Raw genomic sequence first — 18,341 nt, forward strand, 5'->3', positions numbered from 1 at the left:
GAGGGACGAGGGAACACAAGACATGCAGAAGGGCAGTGAGACCAAGACCCAGACAGGGTCACAGGATGAGTGAACAGACACAGATGGGAAACAAACAAACAAACAGAAATCCTCAGAGACAAGAAGAAAAAACGACCCATTCAGAGACCGAATCAGAGAACGTGCGTGCCAGGCCCCCGCGGAGAGCAGCCGCCGCCGAGAGCGACACTCCCGGCGGGAGACGGAGACGTAGGCATGCACAGGGGCCCTGACAGAGAAGTCAGGGCTCGGGTGGCATCGGAGAGAGTGAGACACCAAGGCTCCCCGCTCGCCAGCGCATCCCAGCACCGAAGGAAAAGTTTCTGGGTTCAAAGAGAGGGGCACAGTCAGAGACGCAGAGATCCGAGAGGGGTCGCAGTGGGCTGCCGGAGCCACGGAGGCGCCCGAGTCCGGAAGGAAGGAGGGCCAGGCGACAGATTGGGGTGGGGGAGGGCACGGCTCGCAGGATGCGCCCCCCCCTTTCAGCCAGCCCCCGAGGCGGAGCGGGGGTGCGCACGTGTATGGGGGGGGCGTTAGGAAGAGGATATTTGGACATTCGTCCTGTGTTCAGGGAGGGGAACGCCTTTAAGCAGAAACCCCGCCCCTCGGTCGTCATGGCAACGCCTACCCCCACCCCGGGCTCCCACATTTCAGCAGGTGCCGGAGCCGGAGCTCCCACCACCGCCGCCCGAGCCTCCGGCTGCTCGCGCCCCTGCCCTAGGCTCTGCGCTCCGCTCGCCCGCTCGCTCTGGGCGCGCCCGGGGGCCGCTGCCGGTGCCGCACGCTGGCTCCTGGAGGTGCCTCACCCCTCTCCTCCCTTCCTCGGGATCTCCCCGTGGCTCCTCGGCTTTCCCGAGTCTCCGGCTCCTCGCCCTTCCACCTGTTCCCCCAGAAAGGCAGGATCCTGGTCCCTGCGACGTTCTTGGGGCCATGGCAGGCCTGGGCCCCGGCGGAGGCGATTCAGAGGGCGGGCCCCGGCCCCTCTTTTGCAGAAAGGGGGCTCTGAGGCAGAAGGTGGTCCACGAAGTCAAGAGCCACAAGTTCACCGCTCGCTTCTTCAAGCAGCCAACCTTCTGCAGCCACTGCACGGACTTCATCTGGTGAGGGAAGGGGGCTGGGGGGCCTGAGGGGGACGAGGAGGCCAGGGGTCGAGACCGCCCTGTCACACCAGATTCCTGAGTAATGAGGAAAGAGGGGGCTGTGTAGTCCTGGCTCCTGGTCCTAGGGCAGGAGGGGTCTGGGAGCCAGGACTCCTGGGGCTGAGGGAGGAGGCGCTGAGGGTCCTGGGCTCCTGGGACTGAGGGAGGAGGGGCTGGGGGCTGGAATTTCTGGGTTCTAGAAAGAGGAGGCGGCTAGGGCTTAGACTCTTGGCTCCCGAGGGCGGAGGGTCAGAGGCCGCCTGTAGGGTTCACGGATGTGAAGGGATCCTGGTCGCCCTTTTCTCTACTGACCCCGGATACTTGACTCTTGCAGGGGAATTGGAAAACAGGGTCTGCAATGTCAAGGTAAGAGCTGGGGACCTGGACTCCTGGGACCCTCAAGAGGGTGGAGGCTGGGGCCCCAACAGCTGAGGCTCCTTGACACACGTGTTCTCTGGTCCCCAGAGAAGCGCGGGGGAGCCCGGGGCGGGGGGTGTGGCAGAGACACAGCCTGTGGTGGGGAGGGAGCTCTGATGGCGGGGCCACCGCGGAGGTGGTGCTGGGGGCCCCTCCCTTGGCCGGCTCCAGGTGGGGACAGATATTTGGAGAATCTGTTGCCATGGGAACAGGGAGATTTGGAAAAGGGGAGCTGAAGGGGGGCTGAAGATGCCAAGTCAGAGCCCCACCCCCAGGCTGCCGTCACCATGACAACATCAACCGTCCTAGGCAGGGGCAGGCCGGGTGGGGTCACCAATGAGCGGGTGGGGACCGGGTGGGGCCGGCAGTTATGGGGGGCGGAAAGGGGGGCGAGTCCTAAAGCACCAGCTGCTACTCTGAGAACCGAGTGAGTCAGGGAGCAGGGCGGCCGCAGAGGCGCCCCCAGACTCACTTCTGCCCAAGTTGCGGCTCTCTGTTTTGTCCGAGGACATCCCCGTGCGCTTTCGCTCCTTCCTCTACCTCCTTCTCTCCTCGCGCTCTCATCTCTTTCTGCGGCCTGGGCCTCGGTCTCTCCGTGGGATCCTATTTGCTCTCTCTGTCTCTCTCTGTCTTTTTCTGCCTTCCCGTCTCCGTTTCTGCGTGTGTGCTCTGGGTTCTCTGGGCACTGTGTTTCTCTCCGATTCTCTGCATCTCTGTTTCTGTCTTTGGGTCCATCTCTCGAATTCCCATCTCCTGGTTGCTCTCTCTTTCTCTGCTTGTGAAGCTTCCCCTTTGATTTACTCTCAGTTGAACTCTATCTATATGGGGTCTGTCTCTTTCTCTCTCTCTCTGGATTTCTTTCTGTTGGGGTCTGTCTGTCTGTCTCTCTCTCTCTGATTTTCTGTCCCTTAGGGTCTCTCTCTGTCTCTGTATCTCTGTGATTCTCACCTTCAGTCTGCAGCTTTGTGGTTCATCGGCGATGCCACGAATTTGTGACCTTCGAGTGTCCAGGCGCTGGGAAGGGCCCCCAGACGGACGTGAGTGCCCAAACACCTGGTTATTTCTCCTCAGGCCGTGCCCCCTCCCTCACCCCCTAGGCGTCCGTCCCAATTTCTCCTGCTATTTTTAAGGCTGGGAGGGGAGGGGGGCTGGAGAGATAGAGGGAGCTAGTCTGGCCCAGATTCTCTGCCCTTGGCCTGGAAAGGGGGAATCAGAGAGGACTGAGACAGGCTGGAGACACAGGTGGGGGACAGAGAGGAGGCAGAGGTGAGGGGACCAAAGACTGGCACTGCGGGAGGTAGGCTGTGAACTAGTGCTCAAGACATTTAAAACCAGAAAGCTGAGGGACAGAGGAAGAGTAGGGAGAGAAATATTGATGCAGGCACCGAGATCCTGAGATAAGAAGAGAGGGAATCTCAAAGATGCAGAAATAGATAGAGACCCAGAGAGAGGGACTGAGACAGAGAGAGAGCGAGAGCGAGAGTGAGCGAGCGAGCAAGCCAGCGAGAGAGAGCAAGAGCGAAAGAGAGAGAGAGAGAGAAATGGAACAGAGGTAGCAACACACAGGAAGAAGAAAAAGAGGACCTGGAGAAACTGCAAGAAACAGAGACAGACACTCAGAGAGACAGAGGTGCAGATACCTAGAGAGAGACTAGAATAGAAAATGGTGGATATGGAAAACAGCTGAGGTTCTGAGAGGAGGTCTGGAGAGATCCCGCAATACACGTGCACACACATGAGTACGCAAATCCTCATATGCATACACACACATTCACAGATCCTATGTGCACATACAGGTCCATATACACACCTGCACATACAGATCTCCATGGGCACACACACCTGCCCACACATATACAGATCTCCATGGGCACACACACCTGCCCACATATACAGATCTCCATGGGCACACACACCTGCATATACAGATTCCCCTGTGTACTCACATACCTGCATATACAGATTCCCATGTGCACACACACCTGCATGTGCAGATTCCCCTGTGTGCACCCCCCCACATATACAGATCCCCTTCGCACACACACACAGCATATGCAGATTCCATGTGCTCACACACCTGCATACAGATCCCTGTGTGCACACACACACCTGCATGTGCAGATCCCCATATGCACATACACATGCATATGCAGAGCCCCATGTGCACACCCACCCACTTAAATATAAAGATCTGCATACGTGCACACATGCCTGTACATACAGAACCCTATGTGTGTGTACACATGCACATGCAGATCCACATTTGCACATACACCTGCACGTGCAGATCCCCATGTGCACACACACCTGCATATACAGATCCCCATGTGCACACATAACCACCTACATACCACACACACCTCGTGCATATATAGATCCCCATGTGCACACACATGTGCATATAGTTTTTTATGTGCACACACACAGATACCTACAATTTCTCTTTCCCTCCCCACCCCTACCCCCACATCAGGGGCTCACAAAAACAGCCCCTCCCTGAGCCCTCCTCCACCTTCTGTCTGGCTCTGGGGCTCTCTTCTCTGAGCCTCAGTCCCCCGCTCCCTCGCCTCCCTTATAAAGTGGGGCTGACCATCTAGTGTCGACCAACAGAGCTTTTTGCAGTGATGGAAATGTCCTGTGTCTGTATGTCCAGCACTGAAGCCACTGCCACACTTCCAGTGAGCACTCAAAAGGGACTATTGTCACCGAGGAAGGGAAATCCAACTTCCATTTCGTTTGAATTGATTTGAACTTAAATAGCCACATGTGGTTAGTGACTACCACATGGGACAACGTACATCTAGACATCCCAGTTTGGGCAGTTTAGTGAGAGCAGGTGGGTTAGGAGTCTAGCCCGGGGTTTGACACAGGGTTAGAGATGGTTTTATCTTTAGATAACGAGAGAGAGAAAGAGGGAGAGCCACACACACAAAAGTCAATGAGTAATTTTGCCAGCTTGTCAGGTGGAGAAAATAGAAGTTTCCATAAAGGATGTGACTTCGTAGAACATACATTGAGCACCACTGACTACCAGCACCTGTAGATGTTACTGGTCAGACGCCTCACCTGCCCACCTCCACTGCCAATGCTACTTCCCATTTGCCCAGTGTTCATTGCACACACGCATCAGGTGTTGCGAATACAGCATAGAATCCACTCTGCACGACACCTTATCAGGTTAGGCATCTTCTCAGCAGGGGCCCCAAGCCAGAACACCTGGGCTCTAATCCCAGCTCCACCACATGTTGGTTCTGTGACCTTCTGAAAGGTAGCTTACCTATCTGCACCTCTTGAGTTCCAGTTTGTCACCTGTAAAATGAGGAGGATCAGCATACCCACCTTATAGGATTGTTTTGAGAATGAAATGAGTCAAACTCTTGGGACTGTACCTGGCACACAGCAAGAGACAAACTATTAATTGTTGTTAAAACTATTATTGTTACTGAAGATGAAACAGAGGTAAATAGTGAAGAAGTAGTCTTTCCTCTACATACTGGCTTTTTTTCTTCTTAATTCTTTTGATTTCATAAGTAACCTGGATCAAGGATGATGACTTCATTTAGTCTTCACAAGACCCCTTGCAGGGAGGGCTCCCCTCCCCCTCTCATTTTATAGGAAGGAAACCCAGGTCTCTGGAAGGGATCGGAGGAGCCCACCCAGCTGGCTAGTGGGCAGAGTAAAAACGTGGACCCTGATCCATCTAATTGGAGCCCCTGCACTGTCATCTTTTGGAGAAATGACTTTCATCTTGAGAATAATACCAGCTTCTCTCTCCATGGGGTGTTTGTGTGCCTGTCACCCTGCTGAGGGCTTTCACACACACAGCATCTCAGTTGGTCCGGTAGGAATCCTTTGATTCAGGATCAGCTGAGCATCTTTAGAAGCCCAGAGCATTGAAACAGATCATGGCAGCCACCAACGACACCTCCTGCCACGCCACCCAAGTATTATTCGAAATAGGGTCCCTACTAAGTTGCCAAATAAATAAAAGTCTGGGAGTATCCTGAATTTTCACCCTTGGGTAAATCTTGCAATGCATACTTCACCAAAGGCAAATATCAAATGCTTTAACACTCAGATCTTGCTGGGGGTGGAGGAAGTGTGCTTTTCTGGTGCCCTAAATTCTTGCTTAACTGGACTCTGGACAGTTAGCATTGCTTCAAGATGTAGCTTGCTCATTTCCACTGGGCAGAGAGGGATGCGAAGGCTCAAGAGTGGGCATGAACTTGTCCCAAATCACACAGCTGGGAACTGGCCCAACTCTTATTTAAACCCAGGGCTATGAAGGGGACTTCAATAAACTCACTAATAATAACCACAGCAGTAAGTAACAGTACTGAGCACATGTAACACCTTACACGTAATCTTTCATGTAGGATACCTGGAGCCCTGTACTGACAGGCCAGATCTCCATTCCACCAGGGGCCCAGAGAAGGCAGGTGTTAGTGGGCAGACAGTGACAGGCTGACAGTGATCCCTCGCAGGTTCATAGTGGCCCACCAGTTCTCCGTAACAGCCTGTGTGAGGTGGGGGTGTAGGGATTGTGGGACTTTGGAAGCCCCACCTCCTTTGGATTTGTCCCAAATGCCACCTTGTTAGTGACAGCTTCTGGTTGGTCATTATTTCCAATTTCAGTCCCCCCGACCCCCGCCACATACACACACACACACACACACACACACACACTACTGGTAGTTCCTTCCCCGCTTCATTTCTCCCCAGAGCACCTATTACCATCCATCATAGAATATAATGTGTTCATCACGTTTATTTTCTGTGCCCCTTCGCTAGAAAGTAAATGCTGTGTGGTCGGGAGGTTTTGTTTCTTTTGTTCACGGCTGGGTCCCGAAACCCAGAAAGAACAGTGCCTGGCACACAGTAGGCTCTCCATAAATGCTGTAGAATAAAAGAGCGAGGCGGAGCACCAGCATGACCGGGAGAGCCAGGCAGAAGGGGGAAGAATGCAAAGGGCTACCTCCGTGGGTCCCTTGCCGCCCCCTCTGACCGACTCCTCTGTGCTCCCAGGACCCGCGGAACAAGCACAAGTTCCGTCTGCACAGCTACAGCAGCCCCACCTTCTGCGACCACTGCGGCTCCCTCCTGTACGGGCTGGTGCACCAGGGCATGAAATGCTCCTGTGAGTCTGCACTCGCTGCTCCAGCCAGACCTTGGCGCTTCTGGGGCCCCTTCGAAAGCGCCGTGGGGATGGAGTCTGGGGTCCCAGGTGAGGCCTGAAGCGCTACCCCAGTTTTGTTCCCCCCACCCTCCACCCAGGCTGCGAGATGAACGTGCATCGGCGCTGTGTGCGCAGCGTGCCCTCTCTGTGCGGCGTGGACCACACAGAGCGCCGCGGGCGCCTGCAGCTGGAAATTCGGGCTCCGACTGCGGATGAGATCCACGTCACGGGTGAGGCCACGCCCCTTTACCCCTGCCCGTAGTGCAGGCCCCCAGACCAGGGAGGCCCCGCCCCTCTCGAAGGCCACGCCCACCCCGGGTCCCCCTTTAGAGGCTAGCACCACCCGGCCACGCCCCTTCCAGCCGGCAGCCGCGTCTCCAGCCCGGCCTCTACCAACTTTCTGCCCTTTTTAATGGCCTTTCGAGGCGTCAAGGTCCTTGAGAGGGAGGGATAAGAGAAGACCTGCTGAAATGGTCAGGTCCTCACTCCTGGGTCCTAAGCGGGGAGACTCTGATTTGCGGGTCAAAGGTCTTTATGCCCCGTCTTCTGGTACTGGAGAAGTGAGATATCACAGGCATCTGAGTCCAGAGAAAGGCAGCTAAGGGCATGGAAATCTTGACGCTGCCTGGGGGCGGGCTAGGGGCCCTCTTCCTGGATCGCTAACCCCATCTACCCTCCTTCACCTCCCTGCTCAGTCGGTGAGGCCCGTAACCTCATCCCAATGGACCCCAACGGTCTGTCGGACCCCTACGTGAAACTGAAGCTCATCCCAGACCCTCGGAACTTGACAAAACAGAAGACCCGGACAGTGAAGGCCACGCTGAACCCTGTGTGGAACGAGACCTTTGTGTTGTGAGCCTCGGATACAGGGGAGGCTGTGATGGCTGACGGAGGATGGTCTGAGGGTCTTGGTGGCTCACAAGACGCCCAGGGAGCAGCTGGTGGGAGGAGTCAGGACAGAAGAAACCACGTAAAAAGAGCAGAAAAGGATGATGGGAGAAGAGAAGGGAGTGACTGGGGGAGAGCAGTGGAGATACAGAAGCTAAGAGATGGGCATCTGTGTATTTAATCTCCATCCACGTGCATCACTTGGGAGTGAGGCAGAGACAAGGGAGAGAGGGAGGAGAGGAAGAGGAGGAGAGAAACCCAGACAGAATGGAAGGGGTTGGGAGCAAAGAGGTGGTGGATGGGTGGCAAGGGAAGGAAGAGAAGCCAACTGAGAGAAAGACAGAGGGACAGAGACTCAGAGTAGGACAGAGATCTGGAGACAGGGATGGGAAGGGGCCAAGAGTGAGGGAGCGAGGGAACTGGGGAGATGGAGAGAGAGCTACCTGGGTGGACTTAGGGCCCTGGTGTTGGGAGAGGGAACCCGTATATGAGGACCGAAGGGGGACAGACACTTCACAGAGCAGGAAACAGACCCCAGCTTGCCTGCCGGGTTAGCCTTTTCCCGTAGCAGCAAGGATAGGGAGTGAGGAAGCCTGCAGCTGGGCCCCTCACTCTGCCCCCTCTTCCCGCAGCAACCTGAAGCCTGGGGACGTGGAGCGCAGGCTCAGTGTGGAGGTGTGGGACTGGGACCGGACCTCCCGCAACGACTTCATGGGCGCCATGTCCTTTGGGGTGTCAGAGCTGCTCAAGGTGCCGGTGGATGGCTGGTGAGGGCCAGGATGGGGCGGGCAGCCAGCATCTTCACCTCTGTGTGTGGTCTCCCTCCTCCAGGCCAATGTCCTCCTCTCTCCCCCCTCCCACTCTCTCCTTATCTCACTCTTTCTCTCCATCTCCGTGTCTGTCTCTCTGTGTCTCGTTCCCCCTTCTGATGTCTCTGCCTCTCCCGCGGGACCCCCTCCCCGCCTGGCCCACCCATCTCCCCCTCTTCCTGCCTGGCTCTGGTCTCTGTCTGCATGTCAGGTACAAGTTACTGAACCAGGAGGAGGGCGAATATTACAACGTGCCCGTGGCTGATGCTGACAACTGCAACCTCCTCCAGAAGTTTGAGGTACCTGGACCCTGGCTTCCCCATGGAAAGCCCAGCCCAACCCCCCTCAGTTCAGAGCTGGCCTTTCCCAGCATTCCACTGCTGGTTGCCCACTCCTGGGACTTCAATTCCCAGAAGACCCTGAGGCTCCTTTCCCTGCTTTTCTAGGGAATTCCTGCCTCAGGGCCTGATGGGAATTCAAGTTCCTCTCTATCTCTGTGGCTTGGGAGCTTGGGGACCCCCACCCCCTTCTCCAGGGCAATCTCCTCCTTCTCTGGGGCTCTGACTCTGGCTTTCTCCCCACCCTTCCCCAGGCCTGTAACTACCCCCTGGAACTGTATGAGGTGAGTGGAGCTGAGGCTTGGAATGGAAACAGTTTCATTTTGGGGGACTGTTATCTCTCTGCCCTAATATCTGTTTTCATGTCCACACACATGGACTGAATACTTGGTGGCAAGGATTATGCTTGCTGAGTAATCCTAGGTGAATCTGACTCTCAGGCAACTTACCCAGGTAGGGACACTGTCACAGATACGATAGTTAAATCCCAGGATGATGGGCTAAACCAGAGCCCAGGACACTAAAGAAGCAAGAGGAGGCACTAACCCAGTCTAGCGGGGAAGGTGGTCAGGGAGGACTTCCCGGAGGAGGTGCTACCAGAATTGATCCTCTAGTTTTTCTATATATTTATTATCACTGTGGCTTCTTTCTCTTCCATTCGTTTACTCATTCACTAAACACCTATTTCCAAAGGTGTCATGTAAGCCAAGAATACCATCAAGCCATTGCCTGGCATCTCTTCTTTTGGTGTAAAAGAAAGTCATTGATAGAGAAATTGATCACCAGGAGGAATATGTTTGATAATGGAGAGCCTCAGGCTCTAGGGAGGTCTTGGAAGTCCCTGGCACTGCCTGGGAGAATTAATCAGAGAAGGCTTCCCAGAGGCCTGAGTCCAGGAGGACACGCAGGATTCCCCAGGCAAAGAAGACAGGCACCAGATTACCAGGCCAAAGAAAGGCAAACTTTCTCCCTCATGTATTCTTCCATAAAACATTTTGTGGAGCCTCTCTGTGGGTAAGGCATGGCCCAGGTCACGAGATAGAGCCACAAACGAGAGAAATAAAGGTCCCGCTCCCATGAGGCGTAACATTGAGAAAGACATTAAACAAAATAAAGTAAATGATAATATGTTAGAAAGCAACGAGTGATGTGAGAAAAACAAACATGAAGGAGGGTAGGGAGTGGCCTTGGAGACATTTTTGAGATTTTAACTGCAGTAAGCAGAGAAGGGTTCACTGAGAAAGCACCGTGTGACAAAGATGTATGGGAGGTGAGAGACACACACACACACCTGTGGAGATAGGAGAAGAGCCTCCAGGCAGCGGGAACAGCACTTGAAAAGGCTCTGAGGTGGGGGCAGGCCGGTGGTGTCTACTTCACAGCAAGGAGGACAGGCTGGGGTGGGGTGCAGGAGAAGAGGAAATCCGGGAGGGAAGGTTGGTGGTGGGGGGAGCCTTGTGACTCATTGGAAGGATTTTGGCTTTTAAATCCTAGCAAGTGCATCAGACGTGACCTGAGTTGGTTTCAATTTGAACAAGATGATTGCCCCTATGTCGAGGTCAGATGGTGGGAGGAGGGAGAAGGCTGTTGTGACCACACAGGTGGGAGCAGTGGTGGTAAGGATGTTTAGATTCTGGGTCTGGTCTGAAGGCCGAGCAATGCATATTGCATTCAGCAGTTGTCTCCAGAGACGATCATCCGTTCGACACCCTCTTGCTGAGACCACCTCTGTTCCAAGCCACATGCTGGGTGATGGTGGAGAAACAAAAAGCAGGGAGGCACAATCTGGCTTTAATGAATTTTGATTTCTGGCTTTGCCTATTATCCTCTGTGTGACTTGGGGCAAGTGACTTAAACATCTCTGTGCCAGTTTCCTTTTCTTTAAAATGGGGATGGAATGAGGTGATAACAGGGTTTTCCAGAGGATTAATGCCATATAGTAAGTTCTCTAAGGGTTAGTTAAATAATAAATAAGCCCTCTGGCTCTGGAAAATCATAGAAAGGTCTTAGGTCAAGGAGGAGGTAGAAACAACTTTTATTTTCTCTCATCTCTCCTCACCCTTTTCGTTCTTGGGTGCTGTCTCTCTTAGGGGCACCCCCCTTCAACCAGTCAGGGATCTGACTACCTCTGGGTCTCTCCCCTTTCTCACAGAGGGTGCGGATGGGTCCTTCTTCCTCTCCCATCCCCTCCCCATCCCCTAGTCCCACCGACTCCAAGCGCTGTTTCTTCGGGGCAAGCCCTGGACGTCTGCACATCTCGGACTTCAGCTTCCTCATGGTTCTAGGAAAAGGCAGTTTTGGGAAGGTCGGATTACTGGGGCTCTGGGGGAAGGGGAGGATGTCTGGAGGGCGGTCACGTTTCTGGCCCTTAGAGAGGAATAGGAGGGGAGGGACACTCAGCTACTGAGTCACCAAAGCGGGTTGGTTGGGGCCTCTGGGGTCCCTAGAGAGGAAATATATAAACAGGTGGATTGCTTTCCCGAGGGAGTGGTTGGCAAAGTCAGCATACCAGACTTTGGGTATGGGTGAGGGAGAGGAAGGACCTGAGATGTTATTTCTCTGTGTCCCCGGAAGGGAGGGGCAGGGACCTGCATCCCCCAGGGTTCCCAAGACAGACGGAGTCTTTCATGCCTCTCTGCCTAGGTGATGCTGGCTGAGCGTAGGGGCTCTGATGAACTCTATGCCATCAAGATCCTGAAGAAAGATGTGATCGTCCAGGATGACGATGTGGACTGCACCCTGGTGGAGAAACGTGTGCTGGCTCTGGGGGGCCGAGGCCCAGGAGGCCGGCCCCACTTCCTCACCCAGCTCCACTCCACCTTCCAGACCCCGGTAAGGATGGAGGGGGTGGAGGCTGGCTCTAGAGGCCTGCCTCATCCCCGCCTGGATGGATCAGGCATCTGCTCCAGGATTCTGAGCTATGGCAAGAGACCAAAGAGCTTCACCAACTCCAAACGGGCTTGGCCAGATGGATGGGGTCCTGAGTGGGTGTGGCCAGGCAGATGGTTCCTGTGTTTAAGACCCAGCAAGCTTGGTCTTGAGTGTTGAGTGGGTGTTTTTGAGTAAAGGATTGTTGAGTAAAGGAATGCGTGGAAGAGAATGTTTTCTGAGTGGGTGTGCCCAGAATTGGGCTCCGAGTGATGAGGTTGTCACTCTTGGAATCTGAGGGAAGGACTCATCAGAAGGAAGGTTTTCTCAAGATGTGGAATGGGACAAGGATTCTGAACCGTCATGGGTTTGAGAGTGTGTGACTACTTCCAAGAAGTCTGAATGGGTGTGCCTAGCTTCTTGGATTTTCAAATTATTATTACCATCATCAGTTGCAGGTGAGGCCTGAACAACTTCGGTTCCTAACAGGTGGCCAGAACTGCATATGGGTGTGAGTGGGTGTAAAAGAGGTTTCGGATTCCGGGGATTTCCAGCGAATGGTGGACTTCAAGCTTCAATTCTAAGAGGACAGGACCAGAACAGCTATAGTTTGGAGTAACAAGGGATGGGGCACGTGGAGATGCTGAGATTGCCTTGTTAGAATCTTCAGCCCCCCGGTGGGTGTGGCCAGTTTCTCTGGGTTTTTGATTGGGTGAACCCCAGCCTTTCACGTTTGTCTCCAGTAAGTAGGAATTGACCATTACTTGAGTGCTGGGTGCACAGGCTGACAAGAACGCCTGATGGGCATGTCCTCGCCTCTAAGTCCCGCCCACTCCCCCCAGGATCGTCTGTATTTTGTGATGGAGTATGTCACCGGGGGCGACTTGATGTACCACATTCAGCAGTTGGGCAAGTTTAAGGAGCCCCATGCAGCGTGAGTCCCGGCCAAGGTGAGGGTGGAGGAAAGCTGGAAGGGGGTGGGATCCAGCCATTGACCTCTGAGTCTCCACCTCCTCCTCCAGGTTCTACGCAGCGGAAATTGCCATCGGCCTCTTCTTCCTTCACAATCAGGGTATCATCTACAGGTGAACAGTCCCATGCCTTTCCATGGAGGGGACCGGGCCCCTAGATGGGGAAGGGGTTTGAACTTACGGCTCTAGCCATTGAACTCTCTCTATATTTCTACTCAACCCACCTCACGCCACAAGGGACCTGAAACTGGACAACGTCATGCTGGATGCCGAAGGACACATCAAAATCACTGACTTCGGCATGTGTAAGGAGAACATCTTCCCTGGGACCACGACTCGCACCTTCTGCGGGACCCCAGACTACATAGCCCCAGAGGTAACCCCAACTCCGCTGCCCTCAGCGCTTGCACTCCAAGTGTGCTGAGTGGGTGTGGCTGGTTGTCTAGTATTCATAATGCGGGGGATCTGACCTTGGGGTCTTCAAATGAGTGGGGGGTGTTCTTATGGAGAGCAGCGCAGAGAGGTCTGTGTGCTGAGCATTCTAAATGGGTGGAGCTGAGTCTTTAAATAGGCAAAGTGGGCGGGACCTGTGGGTGAACCTTCTAGAAGAGTGAGACCAGCTCGTAGGAATTCCAAGAGAACAGGGTCTGTTACTGGACTACTCTGAGAAGGTGGAGACGATTTCCAGTTAGTCTGAGTGGGTGGGGCCCATCCCCCCAGAACACCAAGCCTGTGTCTCCTGAATATTTCAATTGTGCAGAGTATGCTCGGTCTTTATAAAGGGGTGGGGCTAATGATCTGACTGCGCATATAGATAGTGCTGGAGGAGGAGGCGGTGTTGGTAGCGCTATCCATGATCTTTCCAGGTGATTCAATGCTAGTATCCGAGTAACCAAGGTCAGTGGTTTCAAAACCTGGCTGGTAATCAGAGTCACCTAGGGAGGTTTTGAAACACACACACACACACACACACACACACACACACACACACACACACACACACACACACACACACACACACACACACACATCTGTTCCTGCCTCTGACTCTGGCCTATTGAGGCTGGAATTCTTCAGGGCTGGAAATGTCTATTTTTAAACAGCCCCCTAGATGAATCTGAAATGCATCCAGATTTAAGAATCTCTGGTCTCTGAAATTGAGCCCTGTGCACCCAATATTGTAAGAAAAGGGTCCAGTTACCTAAATATTCTAGATGGGTGGGACTTGTGACTTGGCCCTTAGGTTGTCTTTTTGTCTGGGACCAGAGGAGTATCCTATGTAGGTAAAGTTTGTTCCCCAGATCTCCCAAAGAACAGAGCTCTGGCCACAGTATTCTCAGTGGGGAGAATTTGTGCTGAATACTCTTAAAGTGGGTAGGGTGCCCATGGGTTGAAGCCAGAAGGGTCCTATGCTTCTTAAAGCACAAAGCATGAATTTTTACCTTCCATTCTCCCTCCCTTCTCCCCCAAATAGATCATTGCCTACCAGCCCTATGGGAAGTCTGTTGACTGGTGGTCCTTTGGGGTTCTGCTGTATGAGATGTTGGCGGGACAGGTAAGGGAAGCTGGGGAGAGGCTGACCTGGCTAAAGGCAACACGAAGTGGGGCAGCACCTGTTACATGGCCTTCATCTCTGGAAAAACCTGGGAAGGAAGTTCTATCTATATAGTCTAAGGAAGTGCTGAGAGGCTGGGAAAGACTAGCCAGTTAGCGCTGTCCGTGGTTCTGAAGCGTTGTCTTCCACTGTGCTTTGGACCCCTTCGCAGAACAATGGTTTCAAATGCACAAAGTAGACCTGGCTGGAGTGGCTCAGTGGATTGAGTGTCGGCCTTCAAACCAAATCAGATGCACAAAGTAAAATTAGTGTTACAGAAGAAATCAACCGTATCAAAATATATCACCAATACTTTAAACATTTAATCTGATCTAATTTAACCAACTAAATAAGTTTAATTTCAATGTATATCATTGCCTAAATATTAAACATTAGGGTGTGGACACATATGTGATGTCCTACTAATAAACCAAATAGTGATATTTTGCTGGAATAGGAAGTAAATAGGAAGACCTACCAGTAACCTTGAAGTGGAGATGACTGACATTTTGAGATATCTGCAGCTCTAATGTGGTAAAAAATATATATCGGTGATTTCTGCTGGTGATGAAGCCACAAGTATTACTGTTGTGGTTTGTTGCCTACATTCATAATCGAAGGGAACGCTAAATTCCAGCTAGACATTTAAAAAGAATAAAGATGCACTGTCCCCATCCAAGTTCATGGGCACCCTCAATTGTATAAACACCTTCTAGACCCCACATTAAGAATCTATGCCTGGATGTTGCTCTTCCTCACCCCAGAAGAGTGGAGGCCAACCAGAATGCTCTGTAGCTTTCCCTGCCATATTCTCTGTCTCCTAGTTAAGTGACATATTGCCTAATTAACACCCTGCTGATTTACATAACAGATAAAGACAGACAGAGCAGCAAAGAGGTGCTGAGAGCTGAAGCATCCGAGATAGGAAATCAAAGCATCTGGGGGTGGGATGAGGTGGGGAAAGATAAAGCTTTGGTGGTTAGCTCACATTTTTTTTTTCTAAGAAGTATGTGGGGGGCTTGTGTTTGTGATGGGGGATGAAGGTGTGGAAGGTGGGGAGAGGTAGTCCATCAAGCCTTGGACTTTTTAACCCCTCTATTTCCTTAGCCCCCCTTTGATGGAGAAGATGAGGAGGAGCTGTTTCAGGCCATCATGGAACAAACTGTCACCTACCCTAAATCGCTTTCCCGGGAAGCCGTGGCCATCTGCAAGGGGGTGAGAACCCTGACTCCCAGGTTCTCTGGACTCACCATCCATGAGTCCCACCGCTGCCATCCAGGGCTTCCCACACACTGCCTCCATGCATGTTAGAAAGTGGTTCCCACTCCTCAAGTCACTTGACTTCCATCTGCTGGACAAGTGTATGTCACAGCAATTTTGTTAGAATAATAATTTACTGCCCACTGCCACCTCCAGTTCAAGAATGGCCTCTGTCCTGTCCTCTTGTGTGGCCCCCGCTCCCAACAGGGAGGGCCGGAGGCCAGGGCCTGCCTCTCCAGAACCAGGTGGGTCAGATGAACTTCTCTCCACCACGTGTCCTCCTGTGGGATCTTGAGCAAGTCAGTGAAGCTCTGGGAGCCTCGGTCTCCTCTTCTGGGGTTATGGAGTTAATGCAGGAGGAAGAGAATAGTCTATATAGCAGTTTTACCCCAGGTGTGAGCATACTTATGCTCCTGGCTCCTCTCTCCATGCCTCTCTGACTCTGTCTGGGTTTCTGTCTCACCCCTCTGCCTTTATCTACCTATGGGGGGCTTTCTGTGTCTCTCCCTTTTCTGTGTCCTTTGGAATCTGTCTACCTCTTGGCATCTCTGTTGCCTTCTTCCCCCAACTCATACGCACACTGGATCTCTGTCCTTCTTTGTCTGGATTTCTTTCCTCCAACTTTTCTGAGTCTCTGTCTTTATATTGGGCCCACATCCCTCTCTCCGAGGGTCCATCTCCTGGGTCTCTGTTCTCTGTTCTGTTGCCTTCATTGTCTATGTTATCTGGGTCCCTACCCCCACTTCTGGGTCTTCTCTCTCTCAATCTCTTATTTCCCATTTTTTGGGGGGTCTTCAATCTCTCTTTTCACTCCCCCACTCTGAGATTCTTCCCATGTCTTCTTCTCTTTCTGGGTCTGTCTTCCTTCTTCTCTGAGTCTCTGCCTTCCTATCTGGTCTTTGTTCTTCTCTCTGGGGGGTTGTCTCCTGGGTCCCCATCCCCCTTTTCTCTGGGTCTCCAACCTCTCTCCCTCTCTCCCTCTCCTCTATCCATCCCCTTCCCTGATTCTTTCCTCATCTCCTTCCCCTCTTTCTGGGTTTCTCTGGCCCTTCTCTGTCTTTCCCTGGGTCTGTGGGCTTGGATTTCATCTACCCCATTCTCACTCGCTCTTTCTTCCTCTTTCTCTCTCCCCACCCTTCCTGTCCCCCCTTGCTATTCTTCTGTCGCTGGATCTGTATGCTGGTGACTCTCTTTCTCTGTCCTTGTCTTCCTCTCTCTCTTTCTCGTTCTCTGGGCCTTCCTGTCCGGGACTTTTATGTCTGTCTGTCTCTCTGTGTTCCCCACAGTTTCTAACCAAGCACCCCGCTAAGCGCCTGGGCTCAGGGCCTGATGGGGAACCCACCATCCGCGCTCATGGCTTTTTCCGCTGGATCGACTGGGAACGGCTGGAGCGGTTGGAGATCCCACCTCCGTTCAGACCTCGCCCGGTAGGTCACCTTCCAGAACAAAACCTTGTTCCCTGGGGATGGGGCACTCAGGAGCTCCAATACCCAAATGAAGAGGTGGGGCAGAGTTCCCTCTGAGGAGACCACTAAAAGGGGGCACATGAGAATGTGCAAGGATTCCTAAGGAGACTGGAGATGTATTTGGGGGACAGAGACAGGTACCCAAGGAGCGGGTAGAACACGTTTTCCTCCCGGTGTTTTCCAGTGTGGCCGCAGCGGCGAGAACTTCGACAAGTTCTTCACGAGGGCGGCGCCAGCGCTGACCCCCCCAGACCGCCTAGTTCTGGCCAGCATCGACCAAGCCGATTTCCAAGGCTTCACCTACGTGAACCCGGATTTCGTGCACCCGGATGCTCGCAGCCCCATCAGCCCAGCGCCTGTGCCAGTCATGTAGTCCCACCTGCCACCACTAGATGTCCCCACGGCTCCCTCCACCGCACCAGCCTGGGCTGTACTTCACCATCTCCTTTCGAATTCTAGATCCTGCTCCCCAGCATTCTGGCCTCTGCCCCCTGGGTGCTAGGTGCCTTTTTCAAGTGTTCCTGGCATTCTCAACTCCATACAGTTTCTAGGGCATTCCCGTGCTCTAGATTCTGCCGCGCTGAGCCCTAGTTTCTCACCCACCTCGGGTGGTTTCTCAACCACCATCTACAATGGGGTTGTACACTCCGTCTTGGTAGAATCTCCTCCTCCTTCTTCTTCCTTCCCCTCCTCTTCTTTCTCCTCTCCTCCTCCTCCCCTTCTCCCTCTCCCCTCCAACTTCTCCCCTTCTCCTCCTCTTCCTCCTCCTCCTTCTCCTCTCCCCTCCTCCTCCTTCACCCCCTCCTCCCTCTCCCCCTCCTTCCTCTTCCTCTCCCTCTCCATCCCCTTCCCCACCCCCTTTCCCTCTTCGTTCTTCTTTTCTTCCATTCTGGGAAATGGTCTCATGGGGTGGGCTGTTTCTGACTTGGGTTCCCAGGCAAACCCTCACCTCCAAGGCCCTGCCCGCCCCCGCTTCATTCTGGAGTAAGTGGGGGGCTGTGCCCCAATGCTGGAGTAAGTGGGAGGCTGTGCCCCGATGCTCCAGTGCCCTCTTCCACACTCTGGGAATGCCTGGGGTGTGCGGAGGATCCTTTCCCCAACTGTTCTCAACCAGCTTTCGTTCTAGATTCCCCCATCCTACACCCAGCCCAGCCGCCTGCCAGGTGCATGGCTCCAGTTCTGCTCGGAACCCCGCCTCCACCCCGTGCCTGCCACTCTCCACTCTCGGGGACTCCCCCCTCAACTCCTCTTCTCTTTGCCTCTCCCATCCAGCCACAGCTGCTGGAGAATAAATTTGGGATGCTGACGCTGAGGTGTTTGGATGTTTTCTTCTAAGCTTGGAGAACGAAGGGTGTGCGGAGGTGGGACAAGGACTGCACATAGAAACAAACACAGAG

The 18,341-nt window shown here is 53.4% G+C and overlaps 1 protein-coding gene across 1 annotated transcript; it reads left to right on the forward strand.

Moving 5' to 3' along the window:
* Positions 1–894: 894 nt before the first annotated feature.
* On the forward strand, positions 895–18,202 carry PRKCG (protein kinase C gamma). Its single transcript, XM_024578671.4, has 18 exons — positions 895–1,118; positions 1,492–1,523; positions 2,529–2,611; positions 6,600–6,711; positions 6,849–6,980; positions 7,446–7,602; positions 8,271–8,405; positions 8,659–8,746; positions 9,040–9,069; positions 10,938–11,090; positions 11,429–11,617; positions 12,496–12,587; positions 12,676–12,738; positions 12,862–13,000; positions 14,099–14,179; positions 15,326–15,433; positions 16,765–16,905; positions 17,129–18,202. Exons 1-18 carry the CDS (start codon positions 949–951, stop codon positions 17,315–17,317), a joined length of 2,094 nt encoding a protein of 697 aa, XP_024434439.1. The 5' UTR covers positions 895–948; the 3' UTR covers positions 17,318–18,202.
* The last annotated feature ends 139 nt before the right edge of the window (positions 18,203–18,341 follow it).

The sequence above is a fragment of the Desmodus rotundus genome, chromosome 12, assembly GCF_022682495.2.
Source record: "Desmodus rotundus isolate HL8 chromosome 12, HLdesRot8A.1, whole genome shotgun sequence".
In the NCBI taxonomy this organism is placed as follows: Eukaryota; Metazoa; Chordata; class Mammalia; order Chiroptera; family Phyllostomidae; genus Desmodus; species Desmodus rotundus.